This window comes from Pleurodeles waltl, chromosome 8, assembly GCF_031143425.1.
Source record: "Pleurodeles waltl isolate 20211129_DDA chromosome 8, aPleWal1.hap1.20221129, whole genome shotgun sequence".
Classification (NCBI taxonomy): domain Eukaryota; kingdom Metazoa; phylum Chordata; class Amphibia; order Caudata; family Salamandridae; genus Pleurodeles; species Pleurodeles waltl.
Genome location: NC_090447.1, coordinates 1,392,114,428 through 1,392,137,828, shown reverse-complemented (window position 1 = coordinate 1,392,137,828; position 23,401 = coordinate 1,392,114,428). Strand labels below are relative to the sequence as shown.

At 41.1% G+C, this 23,401-nt stretch overlaps 1 protein-coding gene across 2 annotated transcripts in view; it reads right to left on the bottom strand.

The window, feature by feature from the left end:
* Nucleotides 1-23,401, bottom strand: part of SLC36A4 (solute carrier family 36 member 4) — an 820,425-nt gene that overhangs the window by 674,278 nt on the left and 122,746 nt on the right. For both annotated transcript variants that reach the window (XR_011194611.1, XM_069202450.1), the window contains exon 2: nucleotides 4,384-4,478. Coding sequence is in view for 1 of the 2 variants with exons in the window: in XM_069202450.1 (XP_069058551.1) it covers nucleotides 4,384-4,390 (7 nt within the window). In the remaining variant the exon portion in view is untranslated. The remainder of the gene's footprint in view (nucleotides 1-4,383; nucleotides 4,479-23,401) is intronic.

Sequence of the window (23,401 nt, the reverse complement as noted above, 5' to 3'; positions counted from 1 at the left end):
ATACAGGAATTTGGGAGGATCCATGGGAGGCTCTGTGGTCGTGAATTATTATCTTTGCTTAGTTTCTGCTCCCCCTTGGAAATATGACAGCATCTGGACATTTCTTATGGGGCAACATGCCTTTACAGAACAATCCGGAACAGGGGAACTTTCCTCAAGCATAAACAGGCAAAACAGACCAGAAGTACAAGTTAAAAATGCAATCTACTGCCTCTTCAGGGACTGCTACTCAGTGCTTAATTTGTAAATAAAAACGTGCCGGTGCCCAAAGCCCTCCTCTTATACAGGCGGCTGCTGCATTTAAATGTGGGTGCACGGAATACTGAGACAGCGTAATCCTGAAGCCATCTCGGGCCTCTTCAAACCATATAAAGCCATCCCCTGCCCAGTCAGCTCACTCTAGCAGCTTTCTACTTTCTCCCTTTGACACTTTTTTGTTTTTCCCTTCCTCCGTCTTTCCAATATGTGTCTTTTGCTCGCAGCAAATGCTTGAGGCAGAAGAATAAGCCCCGGCCCTCAACAATAAGTGCAGGTGCTCAGCACCGGAAACAACAAACAAAAACTAAAGCACTGCTGCTACTACCTGACACACACAAGACACTGCTACTAATGTGGCAGAGGATAGATCTGATACTAGGACTGATGGAAGGCCAGAACAGGCTGCTATTCTAAATAAAAACACGTAAATAAAAAGATTTCTAGAGATGGAAGTGGATGCTCTTGGTACCAACGTTAACCTAGTGAAAATTAGTAAGGGCTGCTCTAAAGGCAGAGTACGAACTGTGTGGTAGCACAGTGCATGACATGAAGGAAATGATGTAACTGCTCCATGCGTATTGTTTCACTAGAACACCAAGAAGTAGAACATGGAACGTTTCATGGAGACCGTTATCAAAAATATTTAACCTCCCTGCAACTTTGAGCATTTCTATCACTGTGATCTAATCCTGTATTAGGAGCACCACCTTGACCAACTGGATCTAGCACGTTGAATAATGGTGGCCGGAGCTCAATTGCAAGTGCAGGCAAGGAGACAGGTAAAATAAAAGTCAGCAAAAGCAAAGTCGGTTACTGCCCTGTGTTTACACTGGCTGTGAAGAAAAATTCCAATCATTTTTATACATAGAACATTGCTCTGGGGTCTCAAGGAATTAAATATGTCCTGCTTCACCCAGCTAGGTCAAAAACAATGCTATATGGTAAAAACCCTTTATCAATGGCCCTGTATCAGCCTTAACGTTTCTGAGCAGACGAAGCAGCAGTCCAGGACGGAATATTCCCAACGGAAATGGACAGACCACAGCAATATAATTCAGGTCCACAGTCTTTAACTATACAAAATAAATTGGTTCCTTTCATTATCACGAGGGTACAGGAAGGTCCTGCCCTTGTTTCAATCCTTCTCTGTAGCCCCATGAGGAAGGAACTTATGGTGCAGAAGTGCACCCTGTCATGCATGAAAGCCTGTTTGGAAAACTGCTTAAGTGTGTACACTCGGAGCAGCCCATACACATCCATTTACACAAGTTTAAGTCATTCTATTTAATTACATGGAAGGTATTAGGTTCTTTCATTATCATGGGTCTACTGTATGGTTGGGGGACTTTCTCCCTAAGGTACGGGGGTAATGGTAGAATATAGTCCCATGCCGTGGACATAAAATCCTATATTGCACAGTGAAATGAGTGTATACTACAAAAATCTTATACACGTGGAGTAGCCTTGGACCATATTATTGCAGAGATAAATAATGATAGCACGATATGGTGGGTACTGGTCTGGGAGTTGGGTACAGCAGACACAGGCACAGTCTTTGCTATATATTCTTGTTTTTAAGTTTGCGCATGATGTAGCATCTGAAACCACACAGAGATTATGGCAACATAGATCCACTGCTGGAGGAAGGCATGTCTAGTTCATCCGCACTTACAATATCGTGGGAGAGCCTGCTACCAGTGAACAGACCATGGGCGGCTCCTTCTTGAGGATGGAGAAGTCCCCCCCCCCCCGCCAGCAGCGACAGCTGCAAAGCCTTTACAAGGAAATGATAACAAACAGCGTTTGTTATTGTTTCCTTGTAAAGGGGTGCGGCCACGGGGTGACATGCTCTGAGGGGGAGTGCTCAGCACTCTTGGGCCGGCCAAACACACATTGGCACAGGGCCCTCTCCAGCCCAGCAACAATGTTGCTGGGCTGGAGAGGGCCTGCACAGGCTCCCAGTCTGCCTAGGAACGCCCTGGCTGGGCGTTCCCAGCCAATCCTGATGCTGCCTGAGCAGTGTCAGGACTGGCCGCAGAGCAGGCTGGGAGCCTGTGCCTGCCTCCAGCCAGCAGAGGAGCGGCGCGCAGCAAGGGAGCCAAGGTAAGTTTATTTTTATTTTTTATTTTGTTTAAAATGTATTACTATCAGACCCGCCCACGCGCACACCACCCCACCCACTTCATCACCCGGTGAGCCGCGAATGGAACAGACAGCAACCACTGGAAATTGGACAAAAAGAGGAACTGACAATTATACCAATCAGTAGCCAGGGTATCGATCAGCGAACACTGACCCCAGGATTAAGATTTATAGGTTTGAAACGCCATAAAAAATTGGGGTTGACAGGATGACAAAAATTTATAAATAGCCTATGTTTGTGGATTGAGATACATCCTGCTCCCTTACTGCCTTCAACAGTCCTTCAACTCATTTGTGTATATACACACACACACACTTTATGTTAAACTTATTACCTCTTTGTGATCACTTGAATACTCAGTAGCTTGGTGACAATCACGCATTGCATTATTGAGCATTAAAAATACTTCTGTGATAAGTTATTAGGGATTTTGATTCATAAGCTTTTGGAGATTTTATTTCCAGTTTTCCTTTATGACAGACTTTTATTGAGATAATTGATATATTGCTTATAATATATCGCATATACATGGTTTTACTCTTAATGATATAATTGGGAGGCTTTGTTATGGTTCAAGAAACCACACTGAGAGGCATAGGGTAGATGGGCGTGGGAATTGTATGGTATTGCACGCTGATCCATTTTAAATTGCTCTCAATTCGGGGACTTAGGGCCAGATGTAGCACGCCGTTTGCATGGCGCAAACTGCGAAAAACGCAGTTTGCGCCATGCAAACGGCCTCATGCGATGCTCATTACCAAATTGCGAGTCGGTACCGACTCGCAATTTGGGAATGCGACTTGCAAATAGAAAGGGGTGTTCGCTTCCTATTTGCGACTTGCATCGCAATTCAGAGTTGCTTTGTGACCGCGAATGCGGTCGCAAACCAACTCGCAGTTACCACCAGTGTCACACTGGTGGTAACACATTCGCAAAAGGGAAGGGGTCCCCATGGGACCCCTTCCCCTTTGTGAATGTCGACATAAATATTTTTTCAGAGCAGGCTTACTCTGAAAAAAACGTTTTTTTTTCATTTTGCAACTCGTTTTCCTTTAAGGAAAACGGGCTGCAAAATGAGAAAAAAAAACTGCTTTATTTAAAAAGCAGTCACAGACATGGAGGTCTGCTGACTACAGCAGGCCACCATCCCTGTGAGTGCAGGGACTCGCTATGGGGTCGCAAAATGCGACCCACCTCATGAATATTGATGAGGTGGGTCTTTGCGACCCCATAGCGAGTCACAGAAGGTGTCTGAGGCTCAGACTCGCAATTTGCAAGTCGCAAAAACGGATTTCGCTACATCTGGCCCTTAGTTTCATATCCATAATTGCAGGCATGTTACTCAGTACCCATAGCTGCTCTATATGCGTTTCCATTCATCCAGTCACACTCTCTGCAGCAACAGCAGCTTACCTGCCACCAAAGGCAGCAATTGCATGGGGCTTGCCCTTGTTTCAGTCCTTCTGCGTGCCAGTGTAAAGAGCTTCATAGGAGTAAAAGGTGAACTTGAATATTTGGAGGGAGACAATCAAATGTAATTGTATCTTCTTCTGTCCAGTCTCATGGTTTAAGGTACTTGACAATATCATGCTTCAGAGTCTTTGAAAATCTGAGACATCTTAAAATACTTTTAAGTAAGAGTGGATTAATTTCAATTAGTTGTCTAACAATCAGAGGCTGCTGCTGCAGTTCGTAGCCCTCAGTTGGACAAAGAATTAATTCAACTGCAATTAATATAAGTTTTACATTAAAATACATTTTCATTGTACAAGTGTCTTGGGGGCTTATATCGGATCACCAAACTAAGGGAATTAATTTTCTTTTTTTTTTTGTATTAATCCTAGGGCACCACTGTTGTTAAATTTCGCAAGATCTTGGCATCTATTTTGGACAAGGCGGTATTTTTAAGCAGCGATCTTGCCATACTCCCTTCTCTGACCCACAAGGTGGTGAACCGTGTGTAGTACCCAAAAGAAGCTTACCCGACATCCTTAATCTCTGCCTGACCAGGGCCTCTCCCTTCAGCCTGCTGAAATCCCTTTTCGCTCATTGGTGGTTCCCGATGTTGAATCCCATCCTATAAAAAAAAGAACATTAATCAATTACGATTCTTTTGCTCGCTACATGCTGAAACTCCCATTGGCATTAGAAATGTGACTCTCTCTAAAAGACTAACGCTTTTCCAAATTTCGACTACACATTAAACCATAAAAACCCCAAGTCCTTGAGAACTTGGTGGCAAATGCACTAAAACACCCCATAAACTGGCGAAAATATGCTAACTACGATACAGACATTAAAAATAAGCAATAAACAAACGACTGCACATCAAGCTACCGAAGTGGACAGGTATCTTCTGAAAATCATTCAGTTTTATTGTCGAAACTATAGTTAATAGAACCTAAAGGAGGGAGGGAGAGAGAGAGGGAGGGAGGGAACGAGTACAGGAGAGAGAGAAAGAGAGAAAGAAAGAGAAAAATGGTTGCGTTTCCAAGTGAATTTTCAATTCAACCATGACAACTACTGAGTTAGGTAACAATAAACATGTTATTTCTGCACTAATGTACCCATTAGGTTGCACATGTGCTTTACAAATTCACGTGTCATTTTATATTTAAAGCTAATAGTTGAGTGATAAATCATGCATTGTTGAGGAGATTTATTAACTTAGTGCCAGGGGCATTATGCTATGGCTGATATGTATTAACCTGCTGATAGTCATTGGCGTGGCCGTCAATGTAATCTTGTTAGATGTAGCCACTACTAGAACACTTATAACATCAGTAGATCATGAACATTTTCATTGGACATAAGTAGCTTCTACTACAGAAAAGGTTGGAGACCCCTGATCTGGATTCTAGTCGGATAAACCATGTATGATATTCTTTTCATGATTTGACCATCACCAAAGTACCTGAGAGCTTTCAAGGCCAAAGAATTCAGGGGAGGAGAGGGTGAGAGAGGTCATGCAAGCATATTTTACCTTTAACTATGCATTATGTCTAACAAATAAAGTTCTGCTTTATGTGATGGTTCCTTCTCTCACTAACAGACATCCTCACTTTCAGGCGTCCATGTGTCTGAAGTTTTCTCAGTTCACAACAATATATTGTATGCCAAACACTGGGCTCCCTGCTAATTGCTTCAGCAAGACAACTAGCAGAAAGAAGTAGTGTGAATGTGCATGAATTATACTCTACTAAAGAACTGAATTCATGGTGCACTAATCAACAAATTACAACTAAACGCACATCTTCGTGGTGCAATTGCTACAAACAAGTCAAACCAAAACCCTGCTAGTAAGGGAGGGTGCTAGGATTTTTTGGGCCCTGGGTAGAAAGGAAACACCACAAGGACACTTTAGTTTGCATTATAGCTGACATCAAAAGACGTGATATCACATATATCACACGTCACTGCAGTCATTAAATAAACTTTCCAACATTATGTTCATTAGTTGACAGATCTCCTATAGAAATCTGTCCCCTGCCTTCATTTTACAGACCCTACTACACCTCCCTCCCTTTGCCTCTTTCTCTCCCTCTACCTAACCTCTAAGTTCAGGTATACCTCCTAAAACAGCACAGTGATAAATGTTCCTTCTGGCAAAGCCACAATCAAGCTCTCGCCTTCTGAATCCTTCATGCCATTCCCCCAAACCGGTTCTCAGAAAATAGCATTTATATCAATCAATCAAAGATTTATAAAGCACAGCAAATCACCCATCAGGGCCTTAAGGAGCTGAAAAGGCAAGGAGACGACAGGAGCAAGAGAGATACAGCAGCACAGAGAGAGCTGGGCCTGGGACAAACTATTCCCATTCCCTGGTCTCTCTGGATGCAATGCAACCACACTTACTCCCAATGGGTGACACAGTTGCAGGGTCCTTTTCACCATGATCTCAAAAGAATGTAAGCTATACAGCTGTAAGTCATCAGCAAAACTAGCAAAGCATGGCAAACTTACCAACTTCTACTAGTGACATTCATATCCTTAACTAATTGAGGAGGGCAAGGGAATAGTGCGGAGAGAGGAGATGCGAAGAACTCTGTGGCACTGGGTCCTATGATGGATGAGGCACAGCTTGCCTACGGCTAGCACTAGCCACATTTACAAGGCATCCTTTACTCAGTCTCAACCGTGACAATTCGGGGTCCTGCTGTTGTGCCATCACTGTCTTCTGCACTCTGCCTCATACAGACTCTTTCCCACCTTCGTGTCTGGTCTTCACTCCACCTAGAGCTTTATACTTATGAAGGGGCAGTGATTTGGGAGGAATGTTCAAAGCAACACACTTGTGCAGAGTTCGTAGTTATGCAAATGAGATTGAAGAACATCTCTGCATGTCCTCCTGGTGGATCTTTCTGCTGTCTGTGTTCCTGTGAAACTCTAAGCTACATTATGCCAACGTTCTTTATGCCAGCCTTCCCACATGCCAGCTGTAACAGCTACTGAGCATGCAGAATAAATACAGTGTGATTTGTTTTTAAAGACCGCACTCACTCATCCTTCCTTTGCTTAGAACAACTGAAGCAAGCTCGCGGATAAGAAAAGCCTGCTAGAAAAACTGTAGACCATCTTTTGTGTAATGTTTTACTGATACTGGTTTTTCACCTTCAAGGTTAAATCACTGCTTAGTTCCAAGATACAGCATGGCACTCTGCTCATCATTGCTTTCCACACATAAACGCAGTGGCACACCTGAAAAAAAGAGGTGTTTAGCACGCTGGCTGCGCACCCAAGCTGTAGAAACCCAACCACCTTCCTCTGCTCACTGACACTGGCACACGCAGGCAATTCAATTTGCAATTTACAATAGATAGAACAGAGATTCGTGTCTTTGACCAAACTCAAGCTAAAGAACCATAGAACTGTTTAGACTATGGGCATCACCATCAAAGGTAACCCCTAATTAAACACTGATCTAGATGTATAAATATCACTTGCAAGTCCCCATCACTCTGGGTTCTGTTATGTAACTCAATCTTCCTTTTTTGGTTCTGTTTCTCCAATGCAGGAAAAAATCCTTCATCAAATTCTTTCCCTTTCTTTGACAATCCGAGTTTGCCAAATACAGTTGGTACTTCTGGAACGGAGTTGAACCTGTAGTGGTATTCTAGACATTAACCACAAGTACGGCACTCTGATGAAGTACATTTCTCAAGAGACTGGAGTCACTTAATTGACGCTTTTTCTTACAAAGAGAGTTGCTACTTTTTCTATTTTTCCTTTGCTCTCTTCTAAGTATTAGGCCGTGGGTTGAAGTGTCTCCAACTCTGCCCCAGGTAGGCAGTCTGCTGCTGTAATTTCAATGAGAATTTTTTTCAGTTCAGCAACATAACAAATTCTTGAAATAGGCGAGGTAGCTGTTGTGGATGACTCGCTTCTTTTATGCGAGTCGTCTGCTTATGGAAAGTTGCAAACCTGAACTAAGCAGCCATCAGCGCCAAGCATCTGGTAGGCAGTTTGGGTTAGGACAAGACTGGATAAGTGAACAAAGTCCTAGATGCTGAAACGGGTACAGTCGTTGATGACGACTACCTCATCAATGAAGTGACTGTTAATGAGGCCCTGGATGAAGTTAGCTGCTGTAGAGTTTGGGGGGAGATTTTGTGGTTGATGAGGACATCATTATAAATCCAGCCATCGTCAAAATATAATTTATGTGGTGAAGGTACTTTTGAGACGATTTTTTTATTCTCATTCAGGAAAAAAATATTCTGGAACGATATTACGTTTTTTAATACTGAAAGTGAGGAATCTTCACGTAGCGAGTCTTTTCTGTAAGAGTATAACATGCAGAGCTCCTTACATCATTACCTCGTATTAACTAAAGTTGAAGGTCAAGAAATGATGAAGAAAATAATTTTATAACAGCTGTACAGAACATAAATATGCAAATGGACTCCATCACACACAATATGAGGTACATATTCTGAGCTATGGAGGCTTCTAGATGGATTGGAGTCCAACAATGCAAATTCCTCTCATTGGCTGAAGTTTGGCAATTTACTATGAAGTCAATGTACTACTACATACACACTGGGGAATTACAATATATTGATGGTATTAGTGTTTAATGCTGTTTGTGGTTACCAGACGACTGTATTATGCTGGTAAAAACTCGTCTAAAACACAACATAAGAGAAATCAAACATAAAAGTGGAAATATTTGGTTTTGAGTACCACTTTTTTAGAATTTTTACTCTGAACTTTGCTATTTACATGGCAATTACTTCATGGCAATCGATTTGTAAATTTTAAGCATTTGTGAGTTACAATTACAAGTTACATCTTCATCACATGAACACCATTTCTCAGTTACATAAAAGTATAACCAACAAAACTATGCATATTTACAATTAATTTACAAAACATTAAGTTAAAAGGCAAGTGCCAATTATAGAAGGGGCTAATGCTTCAAAAGTGTGCAGTTTCAAAACAGCATGTTTTTTTACTTGGTGTATCTGTAAATGGAGCGTGTGTTCTTCCGGTTAAAAGGTACATGGTAAGTTCCTGATCATATTTCAGTAAAAATAAAAAAAAGTATTATATTATTAATTTACACATGTAAAATGTCATAGTGGTGGTAAAGATGCATCTGTTCCAAACCGATGCAACAGCTTTATCATGGGCTTTATAAAAGAAATATTATTCGTGGATACTGTTTGAAGCACACGTACTATTTACGTTGTAGTCTCTCTATGACAATGATAAACTATGGCTGATGGGCTACCTTTCCGGATGAAATATGTTTTATATCAGACCAAACGTTGGGATGTTGAAAATGTTTCAGTGATTATAACCAATCAATTTATAGTTCACAACACAACTACAAATTCTTATTTCCTTAAGCCTGTTATTGGTTAAAGCTGTACATGATTATTTAAGTTTATGAGCTCACGCTTATTAAATACAGGAAATAAATTGTTTGTTCAACTGCCATCGGTGCTACGGTTAAGCAGCCTTGACATTGTCACATTAAGACATTTTTCCCCTTCCCTCCAGAACACAACAGATTGAATTTATACACAGAGGCCTCGGCTGAGGCTGTATTTGCATTGATATCTGAAACCAGAGAAAGGAACGTGCTTCTGAAAGCCTGTGCACCTAAAATAAGCACCAACTTTCTGCAGCATTTCATGAATGATTGTCCATGCAGCCTGGTGCTGCCTAGTTATGATAACTGGAGCAAAGTCAAACTCTTTAACATTTGTTTGCAAGATACACATAATACATGGGAGCCAGAAATCCTAATATACAAGCCTGTCTCCAATGTCCTTATTACTACTGGCATATGATGTCTCTAGTCTTACTAGATGTCTTACAGCAAAATAAATGAAGTAGCTACTTAACTATAATGATTTATTACAGTTGAGCTCTGGTGTCACAATGCCTGCTGACAGAGTCAGCAGCCAAGAGGAAAAGCAGGACAAGGAGCATAATTAAAGCGCAGTTTAAGAAAACCCTGTCATTAACTTCTTCTAATTCACTTTTTAAATGAACAGTGAGCAGTAGAAAATAGATTATTGCGGCAATATATTTATTTTTGCAGACTTTAGGTAATTATAAGAAACAGATATCTTTTTGCATGGGTTTACAAATTCTGAGCTGGATTGTTTTTTTTAAATATGACTTAAAATGAACAGCTTCGAATATCTTTATGCAAAAAATATCCAATGGTATTTTGGTGTTTTTAATTTTGCACTACAATAGTCATGTCTGCAACCATCCTATTACTTTCACATGAAAGATCAACACACAAAGGATTTAAACAGTGTGTTTGAGGGGCGCGGGGGGTTGGGGTTTGATGTGACCATGTACTGTAAGTACTCCTGCCAGATATTGAAACAAGCATTAGCGAAGCCAATAGGTCTTGCCTCAGACCTATTGGCTTTGCTAACAATTTTTAGCCTTGCTGAACAAGGCTGTTTAATGGTTGAAAATGTGTAAAAAACAAATGTAGGATCGCATCATTTTATAGGCCGCTCCAACATGCACTATAGTGCTTTTTAATAAACAAACAGAGAAATGGGTTGGGGAGCGGACAGGGGATGAGGCAACGTTGATGGAGGTGGGGGAGAGGACAAATGAGAGACAACAATGGGGAAGCACAGTACAATAGAGGGTGGACAATTAGGAATGAGGAAGCACACAATCAACAAAGGGTTGGCCGGTGGGAATGTGAAGCACACAGACAACGGAGGGTGGGCAGGCGCGGATGGGAAAGCACATTGACAACAGAGGGTGGGGCTGGCAGGGGTTGGGAAACACACACAGACAATGGAGGGGGTGGGGAAACAAGAATCAAAACAAGGTCGGCGGGTGGGGAGGAAGCAAGAACTGCAACTAAAGGAGGGAGGGTGGGGAGAGAAACACACAGATGAGAAAGGAACATGAAGTCCCAGAAGAAGACAGCTAGAAAAACACATGTACTTCCATAAGAGTGTGAAACCCCAAAATATAGTAGTGATTGAAAAGGGAGCAGTGGAAGGACACAAGTAATAGATCCAATGTCCCATGGGGAAGTGGGGGGGGATTGAGGGAGAATAAACATGATAAGAGGAAGGAAAGCTCACAGAAGTTGATCAATAAGAAGTAAACAAGAGACATAATAAAGCCAACCAATGATAAGCAATGAGAAGAATTCTAAGCCCATAGTAAGCATATCTGCGGTCTTAGGCAAGACCTAATACAAGATATTGCAAGTCACCTCAAATTTCTGTGACATTATAGACGAACTAGCTGGTGACTTGCAACATTCTTACACAACAGAGGGTGCTTTATCCAATATATATCGATTAATGCTAATTGTAACTAAGAAAAGAAGAACCATTTCCAATTGATATTACCATGAATTGTTTACAATGTAAAGAGAAAAGTTCAGAATAAAGAATCTCTCAAAGGTGACAACTAAAACACCACTTATTCAATTAATTAATCACTCAATCAGGATTTAGAGAGCATGGCTATTCACCCATGAGGGTACCTGGGTGCTGGGATCCTGCTGTGATCAGTCAAAGAGCCAGGTTGTGAGTCCCTTTCTGAATTCTGTGAGAGAGGATGATGGTCGGAGGGGGGTGGGTGGTTGTTCCAGGACTTGGCGGAAAGGTAGAAGGAGCATCCTCTACTGTGGCTTCAACCGATGCGGGGAGTGGGAGCAAGGGAGGCGGAGCGCAGGTGTCTCGGGGGTTGGTGGTCGTTCAGGCGATGGTTGATGCATACTGGTCCTTAGTCATGGACGGCTTTGTAGGTTCCTGAGGTGGGGGGTGATATGGGTCAGTATGGGGAGGTTGCGGATGAGTCTGGCAGCTGAGTTCTGTATCATCTGGAGTCTCTTCAGGATTTAGGTGGTGATTCCTAAGTAGAGCCCACTGCTGTGGTTGAGTCGGCAGATGACTAGGGCTTGTGTGACGGTTTTCCTGGTGTCATTGGGGAGCCAAAAACAAGTGATGGACGGAATGCTGAACATTGTCAAACACTCACCCCCAGTCACAGATCTGGGTTTAATCCATCGTTCTTTTGCTCAGCATGCCACCCCAGTTTGGACCCAGCCATATGCAAATCAGTCTTGACCCTGTTCCTCATGGGAACAGTCCAGCCCGAACTGCCAAGCCAGGTCCTCACTGGACCGGAAACAAGCATCCTGGGACCGGTTTCGGGGTTTCACCCCTCATCAGCCAGGCTAGCTTGAATCCAGTGGCATGGGAAGCACGGGACCCACGTCTGGGCATATCCTTCCCACTTAGGGCGACAAAGCAAAAACAACAAGTGATAGACGGAATGCTGAACATTGTCAAACACTCACCCCCAGTCACAGATCTGGGTTTAATCCATCGTTCTTTTGCTCACCATGCCACCCCAGTTTGGACCCAGCCATATGCAAATCAGCCTTGACCCTGTTCCTCATGGGAACAGTCCAGCCCGAACTGCCAAGCTAGATGGGGAGCCATTTGAAGACCTTTCGGAGAATGCAAAGGATCTGGAAGCAGGCAGAGGAGACTGCATTGATCTAGCATTTCATGGTGAAACTTTAGATCTTTTTAATATTAGAATGACACACTAGTAGTAGGTGAGGCCACATGTAATCTTAAAAAACCCAATCTGATGACTTGAGTATAAAAGTTATTTACATAAACAAAGAAGCTTTAATCATCGACAAAACTTTTTTATGAATGCTAAACATAATAAAAAACACCTTAAATTTTGCCATCCGATTCTTGATTTGAATGAAAAATTTTAACAACTGGGAGGGAAAAATACTACAAGAAAAATAACTTTCAATAGATAAATCAGATAAATGGGATTCAGGCTTTTAGGATTTTTGGAACTTCATGCTAATAAGAAGCACAGACTGAGTTTAGATGTTTAGAGAACTACAATACTTTTGGAAGAAACCATGTATGATCTTTAGATGTATTAAAGCAATAAAGAAAGTTATTTTTTCTCCCTCATAAAAGACAGAAAATATGTCAAGTAGACATGAAAGAATCAATGTTGAGAAAGAAAAAGGAGAACTATATTTCAGACAAGACATTAAGTAAACTTTGTTTTACGTTACAACACACACGTCCAGAGAGAGATACCATGCAGAAGACGTTTGACTAGTTAAAGTAAGCAGCTGGTATGACCAGAGACGGACTGGAGCAGAAAATAGGCTCAAGCACAAAAATAAAAGTGGCTCCGCTTGCAAATCAGACAGCTAAAACACTGGCCCACACTTGCATATTGGTGCAGTTTTGGACCTGTAAGGATATGCAGTATAGTTGTTTTGCAAGGTATGGGAGACTGCATGCATTTATGCTTGCTAGAGGAAATGTTTGTAGTAATATCAGGGAAGTCTGAATGGTCCACCACGCCGTACAACCAGCCCTTGAGCAGCCACAACACGGACCATATACTGCCTTATCAGACAAGCCCTTCTGGCACTGCCAGATTTCCTATAGGTTGGCCTGACCCTGGTGTGTCCTACAACACATTTTGTGGACTACAAACAAAGAGGTTTAGGACAGTAATTTATAAGGACGAAATTTGGGGCTACTCTAATTTGGACTGTTAGCTTGCATTTTCAATTCATTTTCATGATGAAATTTTCTTTCAAATTTAACATAAAATATTTAAATCTCCTCACAAAGAGAAAGTTGGTCAATCCTAAAATGCATTGTAACATTAAAGATATTAGCTGAGGTATGCTGTTTGATTTGAGCGAAAATGTTAAAAAAATAAAATTAAAAAAAAGACGCCGTAAACTCAATGAATTGTTTAAATAACAAAACCTGAAGACAACTAATAACCATTATATGATGGGTGTGAGTTCACAAGCGAACATTCTGCATTCTGTGACACTGTGCTCTGTAGAGGCGGCAAGATGTGCTTTTGCACATCTCCCAGCACCAGTCGTGAGCTATGCTTTGGATTGCGAACAACTGCTGAATGCGTTATGGTGCATGAAAACTAAACCAGGGTGAGTTCAGCATACTTCAGTGGGTCCAGTCCTCTGCTGTTCCTCCACAGGTCCAGAAAGTGTTTTGAGAAGGGTATGGTGACTGCCACATTTATGCCGGTCACCTGCCTGTGGGTGAGGGTGACTCCTGAGTGTAAGTTCTCAGGGAAAACCCTAACCATTTTTGAAGCACTTCTTTGGTGACCTGCTGAAAGCAATCCCACACTGCCCCTCTCAGTCTAAATCTAAGATGATGAAACCCTTCTTCCTTTGTGCAGAGCATGTGTCCACCGCATGAGTGTTGCCAGGAAAATGAACAGCCCTTCCCCTGTTGTCATTCTAAGTCAGTTCTCGGAGCAGCTCCTCCCAATGGGAGCAGTACCTTCCTGACTGGGGGAACAAACAATCCAGGTGTCAGTTATCATTTAGCTGTGACAGGGTAGAAATATTTTAAGTTAGTTAAGTTGCTGGGCACATCCCAGATGGTCATTCTGCCAGATGAATAGAACAATGTCTCCTCATACACAATGCCTTTCTCTCAGCAAGGGGAGCAATTTCACATCTCATCAAGGGGGCTATTCAGCTGCCAGCTAAAGCTCATGCAAATGGGCCACTTGTGGCATATTACAAACCCAACTTTACCAGTTAATTGTGCTTTCAATAAATACTGCGGAATGTCCAAGAATTAAATTGTAGTTGTTTCCTAGCCAGATATTACATTATTAAATGTAATATTGTATTCCAGCGCTTTTCTATGAAACAGTCAACCATGCAACAGTGAAAATAGCTTTTCACAGAAAGGACATGTTTAACATTAAACTCTTACATGTCTTACTTTTAAATACCAAGCACCCTGCCTCATGGACAATAAGGCCTTATTAAGGGATGACATTAATATTTAAAAAGAAGGTTTAGGCCTGTCAACAGGCGCTATTTTGATAGGTCCAATTTGCAGTTTAATACTACAGAGGATAGGCCTGCAGTCATGTTTACATCGTCACTGTAGTGGCTGGAACAATGGGTGCTGAAGTTCACTTATAATATTTAACTTACTGTGTACACTTTATACCCTAATACTTGAGACTTATAGATAAGTTAAATATGCCAATTAGCGGTAAGCACATTTCATCGTGTTGAAAGGAGAGAGCACAGGCACTTTATTACTCATTAGCAGGGGTAAAGTGCACAGAGTTCCATAGCCAGCAAAAATAGGGTTCAACCAAAAAATTCTTGGTGACCCTGAGGAAACCATTATTTTTCAATCTGCAGGTTTCTATAGTACAAAATGTGATCAGGTTGATAGAGGACTACAGCAGATCCTTTATGAAGTATAAAAGAAAACAACAACATGGAAGAGATAACCTGTCAGTAATTTCCGAACCCAGTTCTACACCTTGCAATTAAAGTACTAAATATAAATCGAGGGCCTGGATTACCCCTCAATAGCTATATATTTTTTTTTAGAAATAAAAAAAAGATCTTGACAACAGATCTCCCCCTCCACTGCTATTCATAGGCAGATGCTGCTGTAACATGCGCTTGTCAATCACAATGAATATCTTTGAAGTCTGCTCACAAAAATCCGCTTAGTTTATGTCCCAACATAGAAAACTCACTCTGTACACTGGACCTTGTCTATTCCCTAACTCAAACCTTGGAACCAGTGTAGAACTGGTCCTTATCAAGTCCAGAAATAGAACAGGAATCCCTTAGAAATAAACCCACATGCAAGAACAAAAACGAAAACATTTGCAACAGAAAACTCTATATTGAGGTTATGATGACAGCAATTCTAAAACTACCTCTAACAGTGACGACAACCCAGACCCCATGTTACTAGGATGAAGGGCAACATTTTACCACTATGGAAGTCTATATTAAGCACTAGACATGACAATTCAAGCCATGAACTTCAAGTCGAAAAACTAGAAATACAGGTTAAAATGCTGCATACTTTAGTCATTATCATGTCAGAAATTGATTAAAAAACAACTAGTGCATCTGAACAATCTCATTCAATAGGCAAAGGGGAAGTGGAGCTAAATGCTGCAGACTGGACATGCTTGCATCCATTATTGATAAACTATTTACGTTGTCATTCTTACTAAATTCTCTTGTAACTGAGTTGAAAATTGGAGTTAAAACAGTGACAAACCATGAAGGGTAACATAAAATGCTCATTCGCTTAAAAAGGATATACAGTCCACACAACACCCTGTGCAAACTTTGCCACAAAGCAACCAAGTTGTGTATGTAGAGCAATATCTTACCCCTATTGCAAAAAATTGGGTTTTTGGTTGAGGGGAGTGTAAACCCTTCTGAAGAAACAATCACAATGATTGTCAAAATGAGCCACATAAGTCACTAAATGAACCTGTGCTTAACCCTCTTGTAGCTTGACACAAAAGCAGTCAGGCTTAACGTAGAGGCACTGTGGTAAGTATTTATAGAACACACAACCAGTAATAAAGTGAAAACATCAAAGAAGGAAAATCCTGCACCAATTTAAAAAAACTTAAATGAATAAAATAACAGCAGGACTAAAAAAATCCAATCTGTTGAACCAGAGTTATGAATTTTTAACATTTTTAGTAAAATCTAGTGCCTAAAAGATCAAAGAGCAAACCACAGGGAACTATTCACGCAAGACAGAGGCAAAGCCAAACGTTATGCCGCTTATCTTCACAATTAGAAGAAATTTCAAGAAAATGTTTTTGAGGAGGTAGAGTTCCACAAGGCAATGCAGTCGGCGGTGTCCAAGGAGAACGTGTTGTCTACGTTCAGACTTTGTCACTTTTTTGGAAGTCAAAAATCTCTAGTGGGAGGAAGCTGGAGGCTCTAGTGATGAGGGCTCCCCGAGGCCTGATACCCTTTCTGAAAGGACCCGATGAACAGGATTCGCTGCTGCAGAGAAAAACTTAGCGGGAGCCACCGCAAAGTCAGGTCAATGGGTGATGCACCTCAGGCAGATCGGCAAGCAGGTAGGTCCCGGTCTCCTGTCAGTTCCCAGGCCACTTTTTGGTGGAAAAGCCCCAAGTTACAGGTTTTGACTGGATAACCTCTTTTAGCACCATTTCCAAAGGTCCAGAATTAGCTTGGCAGCACTTAGCAGGTCAGGACCTCATCAAGGGAAGAGGCCAGGTGCAGGGTTCAAGGTCTCCAGAACTTATGTCCCTGTAGCTCACAGAGGAGGCCAGCCAAGTCAGGCCTCGAAAAATCATAAAAATGTTACTGGACTTGCAGGTCGAGTCACTTGAATAATCTACTCGACCATAATTGTAATGTACTTGACCCATAAACGGGTCTAAAATTGTGTGATCCTAGGCAAATATTTTAGTTTACAGAGTCGCCTTTTTCTTCATTCTCACATATGAGTGCACTTTCAAATTTGTGAGTGCAGCATTTCTGCTTTACAAAAAAAGTCCATGTTCAATTAAATAGACTAAACGTTTGCACCATGTATAAAAATAATCTATTCCACATATAGGAGAACCATGATCCATTATTTGCCTCTTAGTTTACTCTTAGTATTGCTACCATGGCAGGAGGGTTTATCTTTAAACACTCACTTTTAATACATACATTACTAAAGCATGATGTGGTCACACACTGTCAGTTACAGACAGAAAATTTCCAAGAAATGTCCAAAATCCTTCCACCTAACTTACAGCTTTACTAATAAAACTATATAACGTATTACCAAATCTGTGAAAATCTGGTTTCAGAAAACACATTTATTCTTTGCACATCACCAAGTAAAGTGTTCTGATCTGTTTCCATCCTATTAAAATATATATTTTCATCACACAGAGGTACAAACAATGGGCTTTCACTACTGAAATATATTTTGAAATGTTTGTACAGATAACTTCACTATTTAAATGTTGTGTGTTAGGAAAAAACTGAAAATTGTAAGACAAACTAACTTTTGACCTTTGTCTCTGAAGTCAGAGCAAATGTGACAATAACAAGATTTAAAGGCCTCCACATGACTCGCCATAGCGAGTGGACGAGTAGAATTTTCGAGGCCTGCAACTAGCCCCTGGCCTCACTCTGATAGTCCTGGGAGCAAGCAGAAAGGCAAGCCTCAAGCAGCAGGGCAGTCCTTTGGGGGTACAAGGCAAGCTTCCAGCAGTCGGGCAGTCCTCTGGTAGTAGCTGGGAAGTCCCCTGATGTACAAAGCAGACCTGCCCTCTCAAATACAAGGAAGTTATTCTGGGGGTCCTCTGCAGGTCCAGGAGTGCACTTAAGAGTTGGTCTGAGGGTCCAATATTTATAGCTGGTGGAACTCTTTGAAAAGGGGGAATCTTCTTGACTACCTGCACATCTGATTGTGGAGACTTTCTTCCTTCCCCTACCGTGGCTCGAAGTGGTCCAGGGTGACAGTAGGCTTGTGACAAGTTCTTTCCTAAGTGTGCTGGAGGCAGTCCTTTGAAATTTAAATGGGCAGAGAACAGCTCTGCCCCTCCCATCCTGGAAGGATGAGCCATCCTACCAACACCTAGTCCCCCTTTGTCTCACTCTCTGGGAGGAATACACAAAGCCCAACTGCCAACTATTCACAGTCATGTGACCCAGGACACAGGCTGCAGTCAACAAATGAATGGGACAAAACATGGCAACTTTCTAAAGGTGGTATTTTCAGAACTGTCTTACAATCTACCATTAAAGTAGTTTTTAAATTACAATTATTTTGAGACCAAACATGACATTTCAACTTGTTCCCACTCAAAGGTTAAACATAATAAGGTAACCCAACATTATCCTTTGGGAGAGGTAGCCCTCACAGTAGTGAAACATTAATTTGGGAGTTTTCAGTACCAGGACATGTAAAACTTATAAACACATGTTCTACCTTTTAAATAGAAAGCACCCTGCTCTATTGGCTGTACAAAGCCTGCCATAAGCGTGACATGTGTATTAAAAAGGGAGGGTCAGGCCTGGAAAAAGGTTTATTTTGCCAGGTTGATCTGGCAGTTTAAAACTGCACACAGGCTGCAACGGCAGGCCTGAGATATGCTTTATAGGGCATTCCCACTAGTAGCATTTAATTTACAAGCCAGGGGTATATGTAATACCACCATACTAGGGACTTATAAGGAACTGTAATGTGTAATTTGGGTGTAAACAAATTTAGCCACTTTCAAAGGAGCACAAACACTTTAGCACTGGTAAGCAGTGGTCAAAAGCACAGAGTCCTGAGGCCACCAAAAATGAATTTCAGCAAACAGGGGGGGAAGGCAAACGCTTTGGGATAAGACCACAACAAAGGCGGTAACATCTAACACCTATCCAGGCAAATGAGATTCTGGATTTAAAATTACCCCCATCAAAATCTACAAAAAACAATATTGCTGTGGACCAGGCAAAGGACATAGGTTCCAAATTACATTTAAAGGAAGTAACAGAAAGTTCTTCCCTATTGTTCAAAGTAAGCAGAAAAAAACTTCTTCGTTATGCCTTAAACTAATGAATAGGTGTAATCCACAAACAAAAGGAGCAGAAATTATTCAATTAAAGCAGGAAAATGCGACAGTGAAACCAAAGATCAGAAAATGCACCAACATTAAGTAACAGCTAAAGGGCTATAATTTGCATGATCCATTTTTGCATCATAAATTGTGGTTAAAGAAGTTGAATTCATTTTATTTCAGGTTCCATTATGTGACACTTAAAAGGAGCTTGTAGAAAGTCTAAAGGACTGATTACATGTGCTGAGGTTAAAGTGACAGCAAGGTCTTGAGAAATAAAGGAAATTATGACACTATGAAAGTACTGCCAATTTGTTTTGGTTACAGAACATTTCATAAGCCAATATCGAACTATGACTAAATGTGTTTTGTCGACTAATGATTGGCTAAATGCTTGGAAATCCTAATGCCCGATTTGCTGTGTTATTGACGCAAGGTGCGTCAAAAGGTATAAAAAATCATGTGAATCATTGTACTTTAGGTCAGTTACATATGGAGGCTGTTCCCACGCTGCTGTGTCTAAAAGTATTTTACTGCAAACCTCACTACATGCATGGTGCATTCAAAGTGAATGCCTTTCAACAGTAATGAAGTGTTAATGGCTTCTGACAAGACCAACACCAACAGGCTGAAAAAAGAATGCCGACTGTACATCAAAGATTATACAGTGAAATATGTTTTCTTACTTGCAAAGGAAAGTTTCAACATCTTAAATTGGGGAACTTGCTTTCGGCTCACCCTGAATCATCACACCAGAATAGTACTCAAATAGTCTCAAATGAGTTTCAATACTCATGTGTTAACAAAACAAATGAGGCCACTTAAGCCACATGTTCTACAACTGAAATATAAATCTATGTGTATTTCAGAAAAGATACTTTTCAGCATTATGGAATCACAATAACCAAACTACTCCTAAATTAATACTCTGGCTCAAGATCATAAGCTTGTTCAGAAAATGCTGCCTGGATCCAACAGATCAAACTCTCTTAATTAAGATAATAATACAAACTATGTGCTGAAAAAGCCATAGGGTCACCCAACGGCACAAACAATAATATATAATGGATAAAGTACCCCCGCTGTACATTATAATGGTATTGCAAGTCACTGAGTAGTTCCATAACCACATACATGAATGAGGCCTAAGGCACAGTTCCTTCATAAGGTTATGGAACTCCAATGTGACTTGCAATATCCTTATCATGTACACCAGGGGGTACATTATCTCATATAATACATGGTCACACCATCACCTTTCCCATAAACCACTTATAATCTTGGGGCATATCTCTTTCATATGAAAGAGCGAGCATATCTGAAAACATGAAGAATAAAAATAAAACCTCAAACGCAAAATTAACCACATTAAAACCTGTTAGATATATGCTGCAAACAAATATTAGAAATACTTCAATACAAGTCAATTTTATGAAACGATGCATAAGCTCGGTATGAATAGAAACTCTAAAGAGCGCAAAGCATACACATATTCTCACTGCTTGTCATTGAAAGCTATTAGAATAGAGGAAAAGGAAGAAAAACAGCCTTCCCTTTTCTTTTCTTTAAACAGCAGATGCAATTATATTTTATGACCTGACCTGCCTTTCATCTGGGCTGCTTGCCCTGGCAGCAGGCATTGTGACATCAGAACTGCACTGTAATAACCTATAATAATAGGGTTTTGACATCTTTACTTTACAATCGGCAACTAAGTGTGTTACAAGTCGCAGATTATAAAGAAATTAGATAATAGTGTTTATATAAGGATTATAGAATCCTGTGTATCATACTAAACCTCATGGAAAGGAGCGATTACAAAATGTGTTGACAGTGTTTGGTGAAAGAAGACACAGCTCTGCAGAACAAAGGTTGGAGTTGGCGGCCTAGTGACAAGCTGGACATTCATGCACAATAAATTGCCACTGCTTAGACAACATTTGTATCAATTAATCTGCACAGGATAAAAACAAGGATTACGAAAGACCGAGAATAATTCATAATCAATTTAAAATATGCATATCAAAGCACTTATGGATTTATAACAGGAGAATTTACTTCGAATTTAATGACTGACCATCTTGACAGACAGACAGACTAGTTGTCAGAACAATTGCTAACGGGGCATCCCTCAACCGATTCAAATAAAGCAGGGAGGAGAAAAGCTAAATCAAGAACTGGTATCTACATGACACTCTACAAGTGTAAGAATGATAAATAGCAGGTTCCTGACTGGCCAAATAATAGCTCCTATTCATTTTTCAACCTTCAGAAACGCTTTATTACACTACTCTGTAGCAAATTTGTCACTATTCATGACCATCCGGTACTTTAAAATAGTTAAACGAAGTGAAAGCGATCACCTTCCCCAGGTCTTTACAACTGTAAACTCCAATGTGTACCTCAATGCTGACAAATCTTTATTGGGCTGAATGCGTGCAGAAAATCTAAAAATAATTAAATGGGGAGGGTCAGTACCAGAAATATTATTCAATTACTATGTTGCTACAATCCGCCTAGTGTAATCAAATATGCTGTTGAATGGGAGAAAGTAACAACACTGATAAAATACAAGTTTGTCCTGAAACTACAAAATGTGGAGCTCCCTATGATCATGAAAAATGGATACAATGGTATTCTGAATCCCCTAGCGCTGGAACAAAATAACTGAACAGAGAAATCAGAATTATGAGCACATTCCCCTATAATATTAATAAACTGAAAAAGGTGAAAGAACTAAGAAAAAAATATATGAATAGGCGATTGGGCAATCAGTTCACCATTTGTAAGAAAAAGAAGCAGAAACACTTCTGGGGCCATGCCGCAACTGGCATATGGGCTTCGTGCACACCCAAGGCACTTTGGTATTACAGAAGATGCTGCAGACGCTTGTGCGGCATTTTCTGTAATTTGGATAGCGCTGGCGCACATGTTGCGCCAGTGATATCTCAAGAAGGTGCTCCCTCATTTGCATGTGATCATGGCCCCCACACTAATGAGGGACTCTCTTTTCATCTGTGCCCACGCCATATTATGGGCAGGGGTGCAAAGGCAAAGAAGGTGTCAAGAGACGCGCTGACAGTGGGCTACAAAAAGGTGGTGCACTGTCAATGCGTCTCCTGATGGCAGCCCTCTGTACGGGGTCAAGGCAGTCCTCTGGATCCCCCTAGATAACCCCCTGTAGATAGATGCAGTCACTCACTGCACCCACCTGCAAGGGAGCTCCCTCCCCTCTTAAAAGTGCAGATGGGTTGCCGTTTGCACAGTGAAACAGTCAGTGGCTTTAAAGCAGCCATTTTATATTTCACCTGAAGGTGCTGCCCCAGGGGCAGCACAAGTTTGCGGATGCACTGATGCCAGTGCATTCAAGATTATAGGGCACATTTTCCATGTTTGCTCACAGCGCACCAGTTTAAAGGGGGGCCGCGACCCAAGCAGGGAAAGTGTGACCTATATGAATAGGATCCCTGGTCTTTTATAGGCAAAATTGAACATGGCTATTCACAAGAAAATGTCAATATTAAGGAAACCTGGATCACCTACTTAACTACTCCATATGAAGGCACTGTAAGGTAGGGAGCTTATCATTTTCAGAAACAAGCAAATTGTCATAACATTGAAGGGAATTACCCATATAGCTCACCAGGCCCGAACAGTCTACCAGCTGGATTGTTCAAATATACCACATCATTTCGTACATGTGCGTTGACCTACGTTTTTAACCACTATATTTAAGAACAAGTGATTCCTGGATAGTAGGGTGGCGCTACTTTTCATTCAATTAATAAAAATGGCAAAGTGTCAAATTCTGGAAATTATAGGCTCATTGCTCTGTTAGACGTGAAAGCAAAATATTTTGCCAGCTTACTGCTCCTGGAACTAGAGGGATGGGCCTCTTAATTACACTGGTCCTTTTCAACAAAACAAGGTTCCAATTTTGGGTGGGAACAACGACAAATATCTTCGCTCTGTCTGTAACCGAAAGTTCACCCAGAACAAAGTCCGTGCTATATGCTGGCTTTATCGACATGAGGTCGGCTTTCAATAAAGTTTCCAGGAATAATTTATGGAACAAGCTCAAACAAC